The sequence below is a fragment of the Trematomus bernacchii genome, unplaced genomic scaffold (genome assembly GCF_902827165.1).
Source record: "Trematomus bernacchii unplaced genomic scaffold, fTreBer1.1, whole genome shotgun sequence".
NCBI classification, from domain to species: Eukaryota; Metazoa; Chordata; class Actinopteri; order Perciformes; family Nototheniidae; genus Trematomus; species Trematomus bernacchii.
Genome location: NW_022987582.1, coordinates 4492379 through 4512932, shown reverse-complemented (window position 1 = coordinate 4512932; position 20554 = coordinate 4492379). Strand labels below are relative to the sequence as shown.

Here is a 20554-nt window from a genome sequence, read left to right as displayed (position 1 = left end):
ACCCTCGGAGCAGCTCCCTCTGGAAACCAGGAAGTCAAGGTGCTTTAACTTACGGCATCATAACTGCCGTGTCATTAAAAGCAGAGGATCTCAACATGGTAGCAGGAGAGAAAGAGAGGAGAGAGAGAGAGAGAGCGAGATACACAGATAGAAAGAGAGAAGAAAAGTGTATGATATAGAAGGACAATATGAAATATGGGCATGATTTATTTGATACAGTAATACTTTTGGACCTTTCGCAGCATAACTCCCATTTCTTTGGAAGCTATAAATTCACATTTATAACTTATAGCATGTAAGCCTATGTACATAATGCAACATTTGTTGAGATATGGCCTTCTGGATAAGAAGGTTATTTATATAATGTATCAAAATATATTTTTGAAAAAGTTTGAAAAAGATGTGTTCGTCTGAATTCCTGTAAGTCAAAAACTGAAGCTTCACTTCCAATTTGATTCTAATGAGTCTTAGAGATGGCTGGTGTTTTGTAAACAACAGTGTGCAGACAGAAAAGGCATGGCCTTAAGGAAGTGCAAACAGAGAAAGTGTTGTTAAAAACATCGCTTATTATGGGGATAAATGTCAACGGGGAACATTTCAAAGCAGGGAATAATTGCTTCAAGTTGACTGTTATTGGTTTGCCTTTAATCGGCCCTCTCTCTGCCGCTCCCATTTTACAGTTACCAATTAAAACACAGTTAGTGCTGTTTCTGAAAATACTACAAGTGGAATGTTGATCTAGGAAAAAACCCTTCTCCGGATTTTGCTCATGATAATAAGTACCATAGGGATCTTTTTCTTACCACAGCAAAAAAGTTTTAGCTTAGTGCAGAAACATCGTTGACCTTTTGGCACAATCTGCTTTTTATTTTAGGGCCGTTGGAGCCCTTACTGTGCTGTCAACAGTGATGTGTTACTGTGACAACCTTTGTTTTGATTTATTTTGTAGTTTCTAGAATGAATGTTGACCCAAAACAAAGGTTGCATCCGTTTTTAAAACCTGAGTTGGAGATTGAGGGTCAAAGACTTTCGGAGCAGCTAAAAAAGTGTTTGAATAAATGGTAATAAATACATTTTGAAATAACACTTTACCCCTCGAGACCTCTGCCGTTTTGAAAAACAACATTCTTAACTACAAAAACATTCAGTATGAACCCTTTGCTCAGCTTTTCACTTCATCAGCTACAGATTTATGATGTCACCAACTGTTTTAAAAAGATGGTACATGAACATAGATGTTAAATCTTATTTCTGAAAGGAACAACATGCAATTGCTTGCTTCAGAATTGAAAAATGAATATCCCTAATGAGCCCTCTATTACCTTTTTGGCCCCTGTGTGTTTGCCTTTCACCAGAGTGTAAGGCTTACAGGAGGACCAGATGGCATAGGCACCCCTGAAAAGAAGTGACCTCACACCCTTTCTCACTGATGGGGTGATAAAGGCATACAAGCTTTCCCCTGGGCCAAAAAACGCACGCCTCCAAGGAGCTGATTCCAGGTCTGGAAGCCCTCCGAGCCAGGTGTGAGGGGCCCGGAGAGGGGGCCAGGCCCAGAAAATACCCACATCACTGAGGGAGCACTAACGGGCCACAGACACCTCCAGGGCTTTGAGAGGACGGAATGAAAAAGTGAGGAAAAAGAAAAAAGTGAGATGGTGTAGATTGCTGGGAGAGCTGCAGGAACTAGCATTCACAATGACGGCAATGTTCCAGAGAGCTAATGCTGGGAACCTGTTCGTGTAAAAATGCATGCGGACTGGTGCGCACATGTGACTGGCTCTTTTTCATCTACAAAAGAACCATAAGATTGATTTCTATTCATGGAAGAGAGGAAGATTGTTTAGTCGGGAGGTTTTTAATTCACACCAGACAGATGGGTTCAAGGCAGCATTCCTACTTCTTCTTCTTCCTTTTTTTCCCTTTTACTGGCCTCAACTTGAAAGACGTTACAGTAAAAAACCCACATTAGAGGTGATCGATGCTCGATACCAGAGCAATCACGGTTCTTGGTTTGCCTCTCCATACATGTGTTAAGATTTCAGGCATCTACAGTAATGTACTCGTCTCCTGGGGTCCTTATGACATAGCTCCTCTTGGAAGTGATCAACAGTAAAGCAGCCAGACCTACATACATTTCTGACCTGTGCGTCTGCGTTATTGCACATGCTTGAGTTGTGTTCTCCAACACATGGCTCACAAGGGAGCGCAATCTGCTACTCTCCACATTTCCTCAGCTGGTCAGGAGGAATTAGGTCAGGAGTTGAAACAGGTTAAAAGGGCTTTTGGGAGGGTGGTAGTTTGGTTTAGTTCCTCATGGTGATATAGAGATACATGAGGGGAAACTAAAGAGATGGGGCGATAAATTAGCACATGAAAGAATAAAGAGAGTCCCACAGAAACACAGATGTTGTATCTGGATTCTCTGGGAGGTAAAAGGGAAATAAAGGAAAGCACAATAAGAGGGAGAAATAGGATATGAGAAGTGGGCTCATCATTCACATGACAATGACTCCTACATGTGGTCAACTCTGAAGTTTAAAAAGCCTGTCGTTGTCGTCCTCTGCCATGTTTTGGCCATTTACCCCATGTGATTTATCTCTGTCAGGGACCAGGCCAAGTTCAGATGAAACATTACACATCAGAGGCTGAGTCCTGGCGGGGGTCATGTTCATGTTCATAACTTGCCCCTGGGGCAACGTCGGTACTTTGTCACAGAAATCCGCCCTTAGCTCTTTGATATTTTTCCAATAACAGAAAAGCTCAACAAAGAGCAGGTTGGAAACAAATACACAACATCTAATTGAATAAACATGAGGGGGGTGTCATCTGATCGAAATATGCCCCCAAATTATAAGAGTCAAGTACATTGTGTCTCCTTTGAGTAGGTTTAATAAAGAAATAACAAAAAAGAGGTATGGGCTGTGCAATTGTAGTGTTAAATGGAACCTTTTGATACATAACAACACAGACTGTAACACCACTTGTTGTTGAATACCAACTATGTGCAATATGTGCAATATATATATATGCTGTTAATAACTTTGAAATATATACCTGGCTGCTATATCTTCAGAACTGTTACAGGATGTGTATTTTGTCAATTGTGTCATTAATTTTTTTTTATCGTTAATATTTTTTTATGCATGCTTCTTAGTTCACATTAAAGGTAGGGTAGGTAAGTTTGAGAAACCGGCTCGAGATACACTTTTTGTTATATTCCATGGAATGCTCTTAACATCCCGATAGCAATGAATATCTTAAGTGCTTTGACAAAAAATCCATAAATAAATGTCATCTGTGGAAGCCGTAGTACTGTGAAAAGCACGACCAATCATTTTAGCCGGCCCGGCTAAAATAACAGGATGGCCTACCTGCCTGTCAGCCTTCCATCTGTGCACAAACTTATCTCGTGCCCTCATTGGTCATGTGCGCATCCGTGTGTGTTGGAGGAGGGGCTCTGTAAGGAAGTGGCAGATTTGTTCCGGTTGTGTATTTTCAAATTCTAGCGCACTCGAGCCGGTTTCTCCAAAATGACCTACCCCACCTTTAAGCTGTCTTTGGCTCTTTTCTGCTGTAACAAATGTAAATGTCCCCTCTGTGGGACGAGTAAAGGTATTCTGATTCTGATTCTGACATAAGTTGGATCCAAGCGTGTGCATTTGTTTCTATAATTTTTGTTTTGTAACGTCATGACATTCTGGCTCAGGTTGCCTAATATAAATTCAACACATTTCTCATAATAAAATGAGGAAAAAAAAAAAAAAATGAAAGAAAGAAAGTAAGAAAAAGGAGGAGGAAATTTGTTTTATGACCTGCAATATCCTGCCAGAACTTTATTGGCCACTTAAGCATGTGTGACCTGCCCTCTCACAGCAGGCTGTTAAATGGTGGTGACCTTGCAGCGAGTGCTATGAATCCCTTGGACCCCTCATATCCCTGAACACGCTGCCCTGCCCCTTGCCGTCTTTAACACACATGATCCCTGACCTCACCGACATGGGACAGATAAATTAACCAGCTGCTAAACTTGGCCTTACTTCCACATTATCTATGGCACACATTTGAGTTTGTTTATACGCCTTAGGTGTGTGAGTGTGAGAAGGTCATCAAGCGCAATCATTAATTTACATGGTGTGTGTAAACACATGTGGTTCTGGATAGGTTTATGGAAAGAGAAGTGTAACAGGTCTGATTGATAGCATCCTTCATTAGCATGTGTTGTAAATTGAAGTGTGAGAAAGGAAACAGTTCTTTAAGTTTATTGGTTTAAAGCTGTGCTGTTCTGCAGCGGACGTACCCCTGAGGATGTAATTCTGGTAGTTCTGGTCGGCTTCAGCGCCAACTTTTATCAAACACGTCAGTCCTTCTGCCACCACAAACTCGTGCACCAGGTCCTTGTCATCCTGGAGAGAGGTCAAAGAGAAAAAGTGAGTATTGAAGAGTCGTCATACATCATACACAGAGCAATAAACTATACTGTTTTAATAGTTATTTCCTTTAAACAATTACATAGGATGTATTTAGTTCCGCCTCCTTCTCCAACTACAGTACACAACTGTCTTCAGAGTTAGGTAGATTTTAAAATGCTTGAACACTCGGTGGTGTTGTTAAAGAACTTACACAACTTTTTACCAATACATGAAAGTGATAAAGAAATGAATCAACCCCTGAAACAATTACAGGACTGTACGACTGAACAAATTATATGTATCTTATATAGACAACATGAAGACATTATGTTGCTTCAAGCATTGCTTTAAAACAAAAAAAACACACACAATTAGTTGATAAAACAGGAAGTCAAGCTGAATTAACAGATCATAATATGTTTGTTTACATTCGGTTGTAGCTACTGCAAACTGTGTGCAAAGTCCTGTTGCTAAGCCCAATGTGTCCTAGATGACAAAACGATATGCATCTCTCACACCTGTCAATCACTCTTTAATCAAAGACACTGCACTACTGTAACATAGGGAAGTAAAACTGATATCAGGCCCGGTGGATATTTTAGTCCTCAACTAGAATAATTGGTATTCTTCACACTGGAAACTCCTCAAAGCCACTCAGAGTGTAAGAAAGTAAGATATTCTAATCTATTCTGGGACTGCATCGTCTTCTGTAGCTCTCTTTTCCATCTTACTGTTGGTTTACCCTCCCCCTCTATGGCCCACTGCCCGCCAGGCCAGCCCAGCCCAATCCAGTGTGTGAAGTATGACCAGACCCGAACACTGCACAGCTGCCACGAAGGCAGACTCTCAGCACAACTCTGCCTCAAAAAAACAATGATACGTCCAATTGTGAGTGTGCACTGTTGCATGTGTGCACGCTCCATATAAGACCTGCATGTTACAGTCTGAACATGCATAGGAACATTAAAAGCCACTAAGCCAAGCAGAATATACATCCCACGCTGAGAAATACTGAGTTTTTGGAGAATACCTATGATATCATGAAAAACGTGAAATCCACTGGATGTAGTGAACTAGAGATTTTAAAAATGTCATTTTTTAAGGAAGCAGCAAAAACAATTACCTGAAAAATCTGCTTGAGGGAAAATAGTGCTCTCCGTAGCTCCCGTCCAGTTGAGTTGTAGAGTTTTTCTATGAAAGAGATAAGGAAAAGAGAGGGAAAATCAGCTTACAGTCACACATGTGGTATATTTCCATGATGGGTTCATACATACAGTCAATAAAACAAAAGCACAAGAGACTCGGAATCATTGTGATGTTCCCCATTACTAGGACTTTAGTGTACCACTTGAATCATACAAGATGATGTATCCACCATGATCTACAATTCTTTTCTTCAAAATCACTTCCTTGTGTCAGCGTCATGCACACATCATTGGCAGCAATTTTCCTGAGTAGCTAAATGTGAAAAATGTCCGGCAAGAGGAAAAGTGAGAGCAAAAGAACAGTAGGAGTAACATCTGTGGAGAGTTAGTGAACAGTGGATGTTTCCTGCTGACAAAGCCATATCTGCAGATTACCATAATACAAAGTCAAGGCAGAAACTTTAGCCAATAGCCACCACAACGACTCAGAAACAATACACCCATTAATCAGTTTATGGAAACACCAAAGAGCACTCAAGGATAGGATATGATGGATGACAGATGCTTGTGATGGAGGCGGACATCTCCTGCAACTACTTTGACAATCCTTCACCCTGTGTGCAGTGTGCACAGTCTGCCAGGAAGTGGCAGCGTTGAGCACATCACTGCTGTGTGAACTCTCTCTGACTCAGCAAAACCTGCTACTTACTGCAGCATTTACAGCAGCATATACAGCAGCATAAGGACAGCACAGTACATCCCTACCCAGTGCAGTTCTCTCTCACTTTGCTTTCTATCAAAATGTATTTTCATTCACCCATTTCTTTGTATTGGGATGCAAGATGACCTTGTTGTCTGCTTTGACAGATACTTTCTTGCCTGAAGGCAGTCTGATATTAGTCAGCAGAGGACAGGAGACTGGTATGTACACAAACAGGCATGAACACAGCGAGGCACTTTCTGTCTCTCTTTCTCACTACATGAAGCACTTTCCCAATGTCAATCTTGTCTGTTTGTTGCACCACTGCAGATTTTGCAGTCCTGACCGGATGGGCAGGATTTATCACTGTTGGTGCATCAGTGTGTTGAACTCGAATACCCACGCAATGAGAGAAGCAAATAGGCAGACACAGCATATGTAGGCTACCCATCATACAAACACACACACACACACACACACACACACACACACACACACACACACACACACACACACACACACACACACACACACACACACACACACACACACACACACACACACACACACACACACACACACACACACACACACACACACACACACACACACACAAATAACTTGAGTTTCTTGTCTTTACAAACAGCTGCCACTAATTATATTCAACAGTGTGGGAAACACACCGACCAGTACACTTGTGATTAAAAGTGTTATTGTGTCTTCAGCTGATGAGAGTGACATAAACAAGACATAAACAATGTGTGTGTTGCCAGTTCTAGGGACAAAACACAGGCTATGTGGTCTGATTTCTTTGGGTGCCTTTCCCGTGACACAGCATCTTCAAAGCACATATAAAACATTACATGAGTGTTATGGAGGCCCAATTAGAAAACTGACATGCACCATGAGAAAATCCTATTCTCTGAAAAGATGAATTCTCAAAAAAGGTCATCTCATGATGCTGGTTAATACAAAAAAAACTAAATAAATAACAAGATATTCCTCAATCTATTTCAATTAATACTAAATATGAGTCAAAGTGTGGTAGATGTTTCTGTATTTCATTCATGCATTACAATTTGCTGCCAGGGTACGATTGTCCACAGTAATTAATCTCAATACACTTACTATAAACATTTATATTGCTATTACGCAGTCGACTTTAAAAGATTAAAAATGCATCTGTAACGCAGAGGAGCTGGGACCAGGACATATGTGGTTAAAATGCTCCCATTTGATGAGGTTGCAAAGTGCAAATAAACACCTCAGAGTCCAATTCCAACAGAGTTCTTTATCTTCAAAAGATGTCTTGTTTTTAATTTATGACTATAATGGTATTTGGTAAGAGTCTGTCCGAGCTTCAAATGTATTTTGCTCTCAGTGCCGTACATAGCTCAGATGCGATGGTGATGAGTATTGGCCTTCTACGGAAGAGTCCCAGCCAGTCACTGGCAACATCCACAAGGAATAAATCTCTAGAGGTCCAGAGGTATTACGAGGGGGAGCTGTGTGATGCTGGTGATTTGTGTCTTTATAAATAACAGGAAAGAACTGTGACTTTTCAGCTCGCGCCCCCCCGGCTGTGGAACTCCCAGTGTAAGCATGTCAGGGTGGCCAAGTCGTTATATATTTTTTAATCTCCTCTTAAAACTGACACAAAAATGTGTAGTTGCATGTCTTTTATTTTATTCACCCCTATTTTAAATGTCAGATACTATTTCTTAATCACCACCATTGTAGTAAAGCACTCTATTGATGAAATAAAGAAAACAAGACTGTAAAACGTATGCTTCCAGTGCTCTTATGCCGAATACATATATACTGTATGTATTTTAAACTGAATGTATATACTGTATCTAGTCAGACCTCACAAGTGATTTTGATTCTTCATCATGTAAAAAGCAGTACAAGCTTTTCAACAACTTCACCCTCCAGTGCAGGTCAAGGTAGGGCCACATCCATTTCCCTGCACTTTGGGAAAATGACTCAGTGTTTAGATTAGGGATCTCTGAAGAGACAGGCTCTGTGATCTCTGGAGCGGAAAGTCAGAGGAAGATACCCTGGGTTACTCATCACGCCTTCACCATACAAAGCAAACGTGATTTGTGGTCTTACTTCAAACCAAAAGCTTGAATCAGCGTGCTCCTTTTCTTCTCAAAGTGCTAACGGCACTTCCTCACAGACATTGAATGTTAATCAGTCAACGGACCTACAGAGAGGAGGTCGAAAACCTGACATCTTGGTGCCAGGATAACAACCTCCATCTCAACATCAGCAAAACAAAGGAGCTGATTGTGGATTACAGGAAGCAGCAGGGAGAGGGACACGCCCCCATCGCCATCAATGGGACTACGGTGGAGAGAGTCAAAAGCTTCAGGTTCCTTGGGGTCCACATCACTGAGGACCTGACATGGTCTCTTCACACCACCACCATCACCAAGAAAGCTCGACAGCGGCTCTTATTCCTCCGCAGGTTGAGGAGGTTCAAAATGGATTCCAGGATACTCTGCAACTTCTACAGGTGCACGATAGAGAGTATCCTCACTGGCAGCATGACGGCCTGGTACGGCAGCTGCACCGACCTCGATCGTAAGGCTTTACAGAGGGTGGTGAAAACTGCACAGCACATCACCAGGACGGAGCTGCCATCCATGGAGGACCTTTACTCCCAGCGTCTCAGGAAGAAATCACTACGGATTATCAAAGACCCCCATCACCCCAGCCACAAACTGTTCTTTCTGTTGCCGTCTGGCAGACGTTACCGCAGCATCCTGGCAAGGACAAGAAGATTCGGAGACAGTTTCTTCCCGCGGGCAGTGAGACTGTTAAAAAATTGAACTGTTGAAACAACTTCAAACATTCATCTGCTACTCAGTAGTATGTATCTAATACCTAATATATATATATATCATTCCAATAACTTGTATATAGACTCGTACTGCACTATTCCACATCATAACTTTATTTTATTTTATAACTATTATTCTTTTTGTATTGCTCTTGCTCTTATTGTTATTATGTTATTATGTTGCATTGTTGGAGAAGCCTGTGACATAAGATTTTCAACTACATAATTACTCTGTAGCTATGTCAGATTGACAATAAAGAACCTTGAACCTTGAACCTTGAACGGATAGATTACACAGAGCACTGCTGAGCAACCAGTGATGCCCAGATCCCAGCACAGCACTACAGCAGTGATGCATCAGCATCTGGGCTGCCACTGGGTTTGAATACAGTAGATCCCAGGAGCATGTTTTGTGTGCGAGAGAGTGTGCGTATGTGTCAATCAATCAACAACAGCATGGTGGAGAAATTCTTCCATGCAGAGTTCCACTGACATTCCCCTCAATAAAACTGTCAGAAAGTTATTCCTGCCCAACACTAAATGAAGCCCATCTGCAAGAACAGACAATTTCTTCCCTGTCTCTGTCCGCAGTCCACACTGATGCACCTCCCAGAGGCCCGTCGCTAATGAGAAATAGCTCAGTGGAGATTAGTTCCATACCATTTGGCAGAGATATGCACCCAAAAGTATGGGCGCTCTGCATTTCCACCCTCAGGAAAAGAGCCTAAGACCACATTTATTCAGAGGAAATGTTTGTGGACCTCTCCTGTGAAACCCTGAAACTTCAAACTCAATAGCTCACTTCTTTTATCATGGATGTGTTATTGATTCAGGGTTAGATATAAGTTGTGCACACACATTCTGGGCACTTGTACAGTAGCTCTCAAAAGCCTGACCTTAAGATTGATATAATACACCCTTTACACTAAACAGACATCTAAACATGTTGCCAATTGTTCTTCATACCACAAAACAAGAGTGCAACTGAGGACTGTTTTTTTCCTCTCATCTTTACATTCCCCTCTGGCTTCTACTGACCTTGACAACGAAATGTTTCAACACAGTGAAAGTGTTATTTTTGATTTCTTATATGGATGTACCAGCTGTTTTCTTCTCTTAAATTGCAATACACAATCATGTTTTCTCAGCTGGGATAGCTACAGGGATGTAATGGTCTCATAATTATAACAATCATAAAGGTAGAAGCGGGAATTTCTATAATCATCAGGAATGTGCTCAACTACTCTGAGTAGAGGAGCGAAGGTAAAACCTGCTTTGGGGCCTGGGCCAGGACTGGATGGTTGTGCCACTGCTGAGAAGACAACTTTTAGAGGCAAATCTGACTTGTGCTGCTTGAGACACCTTCTGATCCTTTGTGTCAGTGCCAGCACATTCCAGTAATGCCATTTCTTGTGGGTCATGGGTCAATTTTCTCACCAAAGACCCGTCCCAACCACTCAGCTTAAAGATTATTAACACATTTGTTTGCCAATAAAGCAATTAACTACTTTCATTTTCCATCTGCTAACACATATAACATGCTACTCATCTGTTCACAAGCCTTTCTTTTCCAGAGAGGGCAATCAAATCAGAAGGATGACTACCACTGCTCATGCTTCGCACTGCAGGCGGAACACATAAACCACATCCAAAGCACAGCCAGGAAACACACAAAGACCCCACTGGGCAAGGCAACCCTGCACACACCGCTGTAAATTAAACTGTGTTTGCTTTCAGTAGTGGAGCCATTAGACAGGAAGCTAAAGGGAAGGATCCCTAGCGTCTTATTGCTGATTGTCTATAACACTGTCTTACAATGCACAATCAAATCAACAGCTGTCATGTGGGATGCAGAGATGTTGAGAAGAATACAGCATGGTTTGAGGCAATGGAACTTTTGCTACAGAGGTGGGAGGATAGCGAAAACCCTCATCACCCACTTAGCCAACCCCTATACTTAGAACTAGAAAGCCAAGATAAATAAAAAACAAAAGCCATTGAGAGTTTGACAGTTTCCTTGGAAGATAGGGGAGATCAATCACTCCTGGTACTGTATACTAACATTTGACCTGCTATGTGCAAAGGCTTTATTTTGGTCATGATACCATCAATATCCACCTTGTATTCTCAACCAAGCATGGTTAAAGCTCAGCTCAGAGTAACATTGGAAGAGCTGATAATTAACTCTCTTCTTGTTGTATTCAAGGTATACAACTGTGTGTGCTGCAAATGTTGGTCTGGTCAGAGCTGGACCCTAAGAGAGAGCTCCAGGCCAGCGCCCTGCCCATGTATGAATTTAGCTCCATCTCAGAAAGCCTCTTCCACTGGTCAGTAAAGGCCACAGACTGTGAGAGGTGACGGCGGTAAGACTAAGTTTGGGCAAACTGTTGCCATCTGGGAAACCACAGTCTCGTGTGTACCAGAACCACCACATCACTTTGTAAAGAGAAAGGGACCCATCTTTGATTTTTGTCCCCTGGTATTTTCATGAGAAACCCTTGAGTTTACAGAATGCGTAATGGCCCTCCGCAGTCACGAAACACAGCAGCACAACAACATCGACCGTGCTTCCTTCAAATGTTTTTCCTTTCCTCCTTTCTCTCTCTGTAAAGCAAACCTCCTGTTCTTACATTTATGAAGAGAAAACACAAGTAATTAACGTGAAAGACCTCCCAACATGTGCATTGGCTTGTAACATGCTAGTTTGTGGACTGGTGATTTTCTTTATTCCTTTCTTATGGGTCTTACGAATGGTCAATAAAAGCAGATTATAGCACTCAGGTGGAAATCATTAAGTGGGAATGCAGGTAAGAAAGGGTTTTGAGTTTAACCAAAAAGGCAATTATAAATACAATGTGGGAGGGTGTAGGCCTACACAGGCAGTTTACAAAGTGCACAGGGGAATAAGGACATTAATTAATTTGTTCCTGTTGCCTGGAGTTTATTCAAATGCTTTGGATGTTGTGATGGAAGACATATGGAGATGATGGTTTAGATTAGTCGGGCCACACAGACTACAGAAGCCTCTTGTCATTGGCAGCAGGCCTCACAGGAAGCCTGGTTGGACCCACGGGGCGTGAAAGCCTCTAAGAAGACACGCAGAGAAGGCATGGGACAAGATCAAAATCATCAAAATCACTAATAAATCTGGGCTTAATCTAGTGATGAGAAAAGAGTTCACATATGGTGCAGAACTGCAAATAAAAGAAAAAAGTCCAATGTGTGTTACCTTGTGTGTTTTGCAATCAATAAGATAGTTTCTTTACAAAGTTCATGATAAAATATGTATCAACGAACGGTCATTGCATCTATGTTAATGACATTTTTAGAAATATGAAAATAAACCACACTGATACATTTTGATTGGATTTCCTATACCTGGTCTTCTTCTACATATCGTGTGGGAAACATAACATCTCAAATCTCACGGGAACAGGGAGGAGATCGGGTTTCTGGGCAGCGACACTTTATCCTGGCAGAGACATTTGATACCAAAGCATACCAGAGCTCAGTTTTAATAAACACAAAACCTGGCCGACTAAGCTGAACGGCATTCATTGTCCCTCCATGGAAATGGGGAAATTGACTCGTTGTGTTTATTGATGTGTTTACACCAGACCTTCAGGGAAAGTTTATGTTTTTGTCAGTCACAATAATTCTTCTGGAAAGCAGTGGCACTTGTCTTTCAGCTTGGAGTAGTTCGTTTGGAGCAAGAAACCTAGAGTTCAAAGATAGATTGACTTTATTTTCTACCTCCATGGAAATGTGGCAGTGGCTTCCCTCAAGGCTGGCAGTACAACTATGTATTCAATAGTTTTAAAGGGCAGGTACTGTAGCAGCAAATCAGATGAAAAACAAACAAAAGAGAGCTCTTCTTAAAATGACAAGTGTTCCCTGGTGCAGTCTTTCTTTGTTCAATCCCTCTAAGGGTATAAAATACTTCCTATGCTCCGGCTGGCCTATGGGACCTTAAATTGATGACCAGATGGGAGCAGCTTGGAAAGCAGAGAGTTAGTAGTGGATGTGCTGTGAGGTCCTTCCTGTGTACAGCACTCCCACATATATGGCAAATGTGTTTCTGTGACTTGCCAATTCCCTGCAATACCAACAATCTTGGTACATACATCTTTTCATTATTCTTTAGGGGTCCAACATGTTCTGCCGAGCACTTAAAGGGCATCGCAGGCTAATTATCTCCTGTTAAAGTCTCCTCAATAAACTGTACGCTGCCCAGCCGTCAAGATGCTATCTGACGCTGTCAAACAGTGGAGGAAAGCGAGGGTGGAATCTGCAGAATTCCAGACGAGGAGAGAGACATGACAGCAAGGCCAATGTGAGGACAGACAAATCTTTCATTAGTGCCTGTCTGTCTAATGAGTCATTCCTTAGCTACCAGGTGGGGTGACCCTCACTACAACCCCCCACCCTGTAAATACCCCCCTTTTATTCCCTCTGCTTTTTTTTGTAGCACACTGCTCCCCTCCCTTTCACCTCCTCAGCAGGGTTTCCCCACATTCGCCACCACTGACACAGATAGGTAGCGGAGCGGAGAGCCGTGTAAAGGCAGGGACTTATTCAGCAGACCAGACAAAAGCCTGACACAGATATAAACTATCAGGGGGGGTCTACTAGGGGGTGGTGACAATGACAGCTGTAACACAGTTAACCAAAGTCACCATAAAGTGAGGGATTCTACCAAAAGGGGTGAAGCTAGTTTCGTTTTATTCCTGTGACTCTGCAGGTGAATGCTCCTCTAATATGTCTGTATATATGTTTGTAAGGAGGTTGAGTTGAGGCTGTTCTCCATGTGTTGCTTGTTAGCCAACAAGGTTTTCTTGCTGCAGTAAAAAAAAATAGCCATACTGTATAGAGGCAGGCCCAGATGCTCAGAGATAAATCGTTTTTTTGTATTATTGCCTTTTTAAGTTTTGATCTATAAAAGCCAATTTCTCAATCCAGACTTTGGGAATCCTTCAAATCAAAAGTGTTTCACTTCATGTACTGTAGTTAATTTAGATTTAAAAGTTTAATTTGTTTGAATAAGGACAAATATTCTCAACAATGACCTCAATGACTCAAGCCTTATCCACTTCATCCCCCTCTTCCTCTCTCACTCCTCCTGGCTGTCTCTCTGCCTCTGACTTACTCTGCTCCCTCCTATTCTTAACAGCCTGACGCGTGGGGAAATGCACCAGTGCAAACTCTGTCCAATAAACACAGGCGTGCTGAGACCACATCTATTTCAGAGTCTGCTCTAGGAGTATAGGAGGCAGACCCATGTGGAAGCACACACATCTGTGACAGTACACCATCTCATTTCCATACTGGCCACACTGTAATGGAGAGGATATGGAAAAAGCTTTCCCATCTGATAGTCTTTGTGTCAGAAACACCTGGTTTGTGCATAAGGGGGGGGACCCATTGCAGTCTCCCCTCCAATTCCTTTTTTGATTATAACATTTCTTCAGGGTAAGATGTGTTTCCTCCTCAGTGAGGAAGAAGAGGACCTATGGCATCTGTCTGTCATCGGTTTAGGTAAGGACACGATCTAGTTAACCTGACATCCAGTCTAATAAGCACAGCCCCCTGTCATCAGGGCTGCTCCAACACATAATGGCCTGAGGTAATTACTTCCTTCCGTCAGAGACAGATGGACACTTGACAACATGTTTGACAAGGAATAGAAGTCCAGTCAGAACCACATATCTCCAAATCTGGGGATTTTGAGTTCACATACAGTAAATTGAGAGATGATGTGTTCCTTTATAACACAAAAAAAACAGGCCATTTGTGTAGCCCACAAAAAGTGACTTATTGGAGATACAGTATATGATTTTCACACAAAAGCTAAAAAAAGCAATTTATATGCTGAAAGAAGATAACATGTTTTGTACTAGATATATAAACACAATCTTACAAAGAGAACAAGTATTTGAACATAAGTAAGCTCACCTAACTGACTGCTGACAAAATTAAGCCTTCACTGTAGGGGTAAAAGGTCACCAGAATTAAGGAAGATGAGGAAAACTGAAACTGGTTTGTACAAATATGGACAGAAACAACTAAAATACCTCAAATGTTTTCTTTCACATACTGTGAAATATCTTCAAACACTACTCATTTCTTGGCTGTGTGAACTTCAAGCCATTATCTTTTTTTCCGGCTCCACAATCACACTGGCACAGATGTTACCTACAGTACAGTCATCAAACAAGCTAGCGCATGAGTCGACTTTAATAGTGTCTGAGAGCTTTCCCTTTTGGATCAAAAGTCTTAGTCATAGTGATATGATTTCTAAGGAATCCATGGAGGACGACAATGAGAAAGGAACTTTATCAGAAATGCTTCCCAGCTTTGATAGATATGAACACACATGGTAGACAGTAATGGTGCTGCATGAGGGCCCTGTCATGTGAGGAGGTTGCACCTTGGCACCGGCTTTGTTATGCCAGGCTGGGTGTGAAGTGTGATCTGACTGCTGACAAGTGGCAGAGCTTGGGGAAAAGGTCAAGTCAGCACTAATATGGAAAGCCCAAGAGACAAGATACTTATAACACAAGGACAAGGACTTATAAAAGCATGCTACAATTAGAGAAGCATTATACTCTTGCTCATATCTGACATTGTGAATATAAAACATGAGATGGGATGTAATACCACTCCAATCCAAATAGTTTGAAAAACTGTTTTCATCTGAATAGTAAATTATCTCTATTCTCGAGGAGGTGTTTTGTTTGGATACTGCTTTATTCTGAGGTGTCATTGAAATGAATATAATCAATGCTTGGCACAGACAGTCAAAGGACCGAAATGTTTTGTCCTCCGGGGCCAACCTGTTTGCCCAACTGGAACAAATTCACAATCAACATGACCGACTGCCCTCTCTTCAAAATCCTACTTGACGATGCCAAATGACTGATGTGTTCGCTGTTTTATTCCTCATGGATCATATCAGAAATGTCTCACTCGTGTTTGCACTGGCAAATAAGGGTTTTAATAGTTGCTTGGCATCCAAATTAGTACAGTCAATGTGCACTTATGGTTGTATTAAAATGTGTTTTAGGCCTAGATTAAAGTATCGTATGCAGATTGACAAACTGATGTTGTATATTGAATAAGCACTTTTGCTTAACATGTACTTCAACTTGAAAAAGTATTTTGTTGTAACTACATTTTAACACATTTTTAAGGCCCAATGGACCACAAAGCTCTTGTGTCTTTGTTTTACATTGCAAAGAAAATTATTGAGCAATATCTAAAATATTCAGCTTTTCACCCTACCTGTCAGCTTGGTAGGTTCAACTATCACTTTCTCCACTTTTAGTCGTCTTAATAACACCCCTAGCACACTTTGACTGGTCTGAATGAATACGGTAAAGCAGTAATCTGGATCACTATACCACACCGGGCCTGTCTCCCAGAGAAAAGACTCAAATCCATCAAACTCTGACATACTCACACACAAAGCAGACATTAATCCATATCGTGATGAAATGAGATAAAGAGCAATTCCACAAACTTCAGATAAAATGCAATAATAGCCCTTTGATAGATATGAGTGTCCTCTGTGATCTCATGTTACCCTGGAAAAATCATCAATAGATGAGCCAGTATATTGCAGTAGGCTCCTTGTCTACATTTTTCAGGACACTGGGCCTCTTCCTCATCATTCATCTGTCATGTGTGACGGGTTCTAGTGAATTTTCCAAACAGGGCTGTTTGAATGTGAGGAGGAAACCAAGGCCTTTCTACCATGCATGATCCTTTATGAGCTAATTTAACCATGGCTTGTATTGGTGGGTTTAGATTTGGGTTAAGTTGATGAGAAACAGTTTAAATATCTTTAAACTAAAAGGATTTTTTTAACACACATTTTCTACAGCAAGCAAATTCCACTTGGTTGTAACAACAGTAAAAACATCTGCTACAGCATATCATACTTTAGCTGCATTTAAAACAATGCAATATGCAAAAGACATAGCTCTGGTACTTTAGATATTAGTTTCTCCATTTGACAACCTAACCAATGTCTTCCCAGAAAAACTATTTTAAAAATATGCCTGCTTGGAAAATGAAACAAGCCTCATAACTTCAATACAAAACTAAATTGGAGAAAATACTGCCGCAATAAAAAGTGAGACTGGAGAAGGTCTACTTTACTGGCATCTGCTGCCCACTTTGAAGAGATACATACCTGGCTTTCAGTAAACATGCCCTGGCAATATCAATCAAACTAAGAGATTTTTGAAAACCACCATTAAGAGCCAGTCATGCATCCCTATAGCATGACACTGTCAAGGTGGAAAGGGATTGGCTGGCACACCTAAAGCACCCTCAATTTCTGATGGGATAAAAAGGCGTTTTGGCTCGCAGCACTTCAGAGGATCAGCCGTCTTTGGAAAGAAAGAATGCTAAGTGTTCTCTTACCTTATTTAGCCAAAGCCAGCCATCATAGCATAGAGCATGCGATGGAAAAAAAAAAGGGAGAGACCTAGCCAAGATTATGGTCCAAAGCTATAAAAGACAATGTCAACAAAACCTACCTTAACGTAATGAAAATATATTTTTGGTATGTGGATGACAAGAGGTGTGCCCAGCCCCAACACTCACATAATTTAGGGAGGAACCACATGCTTTGGGATAAGAGTGTCTCATAACATTTATTTAGAAAGAAATAGATGGGGTGGATACATGGCACCTCTTGTTACTCCAACAAGTGGGAGCGTTATTCAAACACTAATTCCAGATTAATGCAATCTGCTACAAAGTGCATGGATTTGACAACATGATCAAAGACGCATGATGAGGTTTAGCTTGGCTACTTTCTCATTTCCCAGATAATGATACATAAGATTAGATTCCAACACTAATAGTTAAAACAGCCTAGCTCAAAGTCCTGACATACTCTGATATACACCATTTGTTATCTTACTGTATTTTATCCACTGGCACCAAGTCTCCATTAATTTCCTCTGAAGGACGCCCAAGTGTGTGTGTGTGTGTGTGTGTGTGTGTGTGTGTGTGTGTGTGTGTGTGTGTGTGTGTGTGTGTGTGTGTGTGTGTGTGTGTGTGTGTGTGTGTGTGTGTGTGTGTGTGTGTGTGTGTGTGTGTGTGTGTGTGTGTGTGTATGAGAGAGAGTGCTTTATCATGAGATTGTGTGTCTCCCAGGATGATAAAGGTAAGATATTCCTGGCAGTCTTTACAAGGTAAAGTACTGACATATGGGAATGGGAACAAGATATGTTACAGTAAATAAAATGAAAAAGAAACTATTCAATAAAACCCTGACAGAAATGGCAAATGCAATGTATTCCAGTTTTTAAAGTATCATAAAATGTGTTATACCTATAGTTCATGACTAATCTGTGAAACTGTATGTCTTTACCATCCTAACCCCTAGAGGTCTCTCTCTGTTTTTCTTTTTCTTTTCAAGCCTTACTGGGTTTGCATGAGAAGTAGAGTTAACAGGTTTAACTATCCCAACAAGACGGGAGGCCAGTGTAATAAAGCTTGAAGAAAAAAAAGAGGGACCTTGCTCTCTACGCAGCGGGGGGTGAGATTTACGCATGGTTGGATCTATATCTATGGAGACACAAATGTGAAAAAAAGCCCTTGCATAATTTTGGTCAAAGTGATGACATGGTGGTGTTGGTATTTCCCCCTCTTTCCCCCACAAGAGTAAAGCCCCAAATATTGACTGGCTAATATGTGGCTTGTACCCCAGTACATTCAGGTTCTATAAGCTCATTTTGCTATGCATTTGACCCTTGTTTATCTTAATTTATGTAAAAAGTGCTTCAACGTATGGCAATATCAGGTAAGGTTTGACTTCTGGAAACGTACTGTTGGATTTACTGTGATATTTATATTAAAGGTCTCCTATTTTGCTATTTTTAGGCATATATTATGGGTCACAGATATATAAAAAACATGTCTATGATGTGTTTTGCTCAAAATACCAAACAGATCATGCATTGTAGACATCCCTCATATCCCTCTATTCTAGCCCTGTTAGAGAAACGCTGATCTGGGTCCTTAGCTTGAAAACTTTTTTTACACATTCTCCCTCCAGTACAGATTAGCTCTGAGTGTTATCGATGCTTGCTAATGTAAACTAAAACCATATTACGTCCAAAACAGTTGGGCATTGTTTCTGATAGCAATGTTTCTGATAGTGCCGTGGGTCCACATTTCCGATATTACGTCATATCGGACGCAAATCTGGATCAGCTCCGTTGTACCCCCGTTTTTAGAGATTTGGGTAGGGAGGAAAAGAGAGAGGGTTTTGTCTTCTTACACTTTGTGAGTTCCCTGGCACACCGGGGACACATATTTATGTATAAAAGACATAAAAAAGTGCATTTTGCATGATAGGTCCCCCTAAAGTTTATTGGCACAATTCTGAAGGGATTTTGCTGCCAATTATGTTTATGATATTGCAATTTCCCCAAACTGGCTGCATTGTATTGTTGTATATATATGGATGATTATTTCCATTATATAGCACCAAACATTTTTGGCCCAGATAAGCAAAATAAAACCTGGCTGGTTTGGACTCTCTTGCACAGGACCACACATACCTTTGCAGTATGGTTTGCATGAGGCTGTGGGTGTGCTGTGGGGTGTAGCCCTGATGCCTTTCAAAACAGTGGATTTCATAGTTAAGAGAACTGTTGTACCCCATTGGGCTTGTGGTACAAAGGCCATGATGGATTGTAAATCTTAGAGCTCACCTCATTTGTATTTCATCTTAATTGACCATGGGCTACCCGTAAAATCGGCCAGATTTAAGAGCCAAATCTTGAACATAATATTTATGACTTCACACGACCCACATACACGTCTGTTCATATACCCTGCACCCTTCCTAAAAAAGGCAGAGCAATAATGTTTTCTGGCTCCGTGTGAGGCAACAGACATCAGCCCTGCATGATCGCAGCGTAACAAGCTCAGACACCTTAGCCTAACACTATGGTACCAGAATCGTTTGATGTTTTCACATTAAGCTACTCCATTCTTCTAGTACTCGCCCTCTTTGGCACCCCTCCAACTTCCACCCTGTTTTGACCTTGTGCCAGTTTCACCAAAACCTTTTCAAGCACACCTGGTAGTGGTTAGGCTCAAACACAGCATAAGGCTCATGAGTGCTGCAGCAGAACACAGGAAGAACTTGACAAAAATGTGCACTCAACACATCTACGTATTGAACTGTATTTCATATTGGAGTTTGATGTGTGTAAGTGAATTCAATCTAATGTTTACCTAGCTACTTTGTGTGTTAATCTGTAGTGCAGTTGGACCATCACAACTGCAGTACAGTTTAGTAAGCCTAAATGAGTCCAGATCTATATATTTTTTATTATTTTGAAGAACTTCTGTTAGAAATAATAGTCGTAAAATAGGTATGATTAACATTCAAGGTATTATTTTGTGACAATGATTGAACAGGAGT

The 20554-nt window shown here is 41.1% G+C and overlaps 1 protein-coding gene across 1 annotated transcript in view; it reads right to left on the bottom strand.

Annotated features, from left to right (window-relative positions):
* Positions 1-20554, bottom strand: part of fhod3b (formin homology 2 domain containing 3b) — an 89637-nt gene that overhangs the window by 30231 nt on the left and 38852 nt on the right. Inside the window, 2 exon segments of the mRNA XM_034127686.1 lie at positions 4298-4403; positions 5533-5600. Of these exon segments, the coding sequence (XP_033983577.1) occupies positions 4298-4403; positions 5533-5600 (174 nt within the window).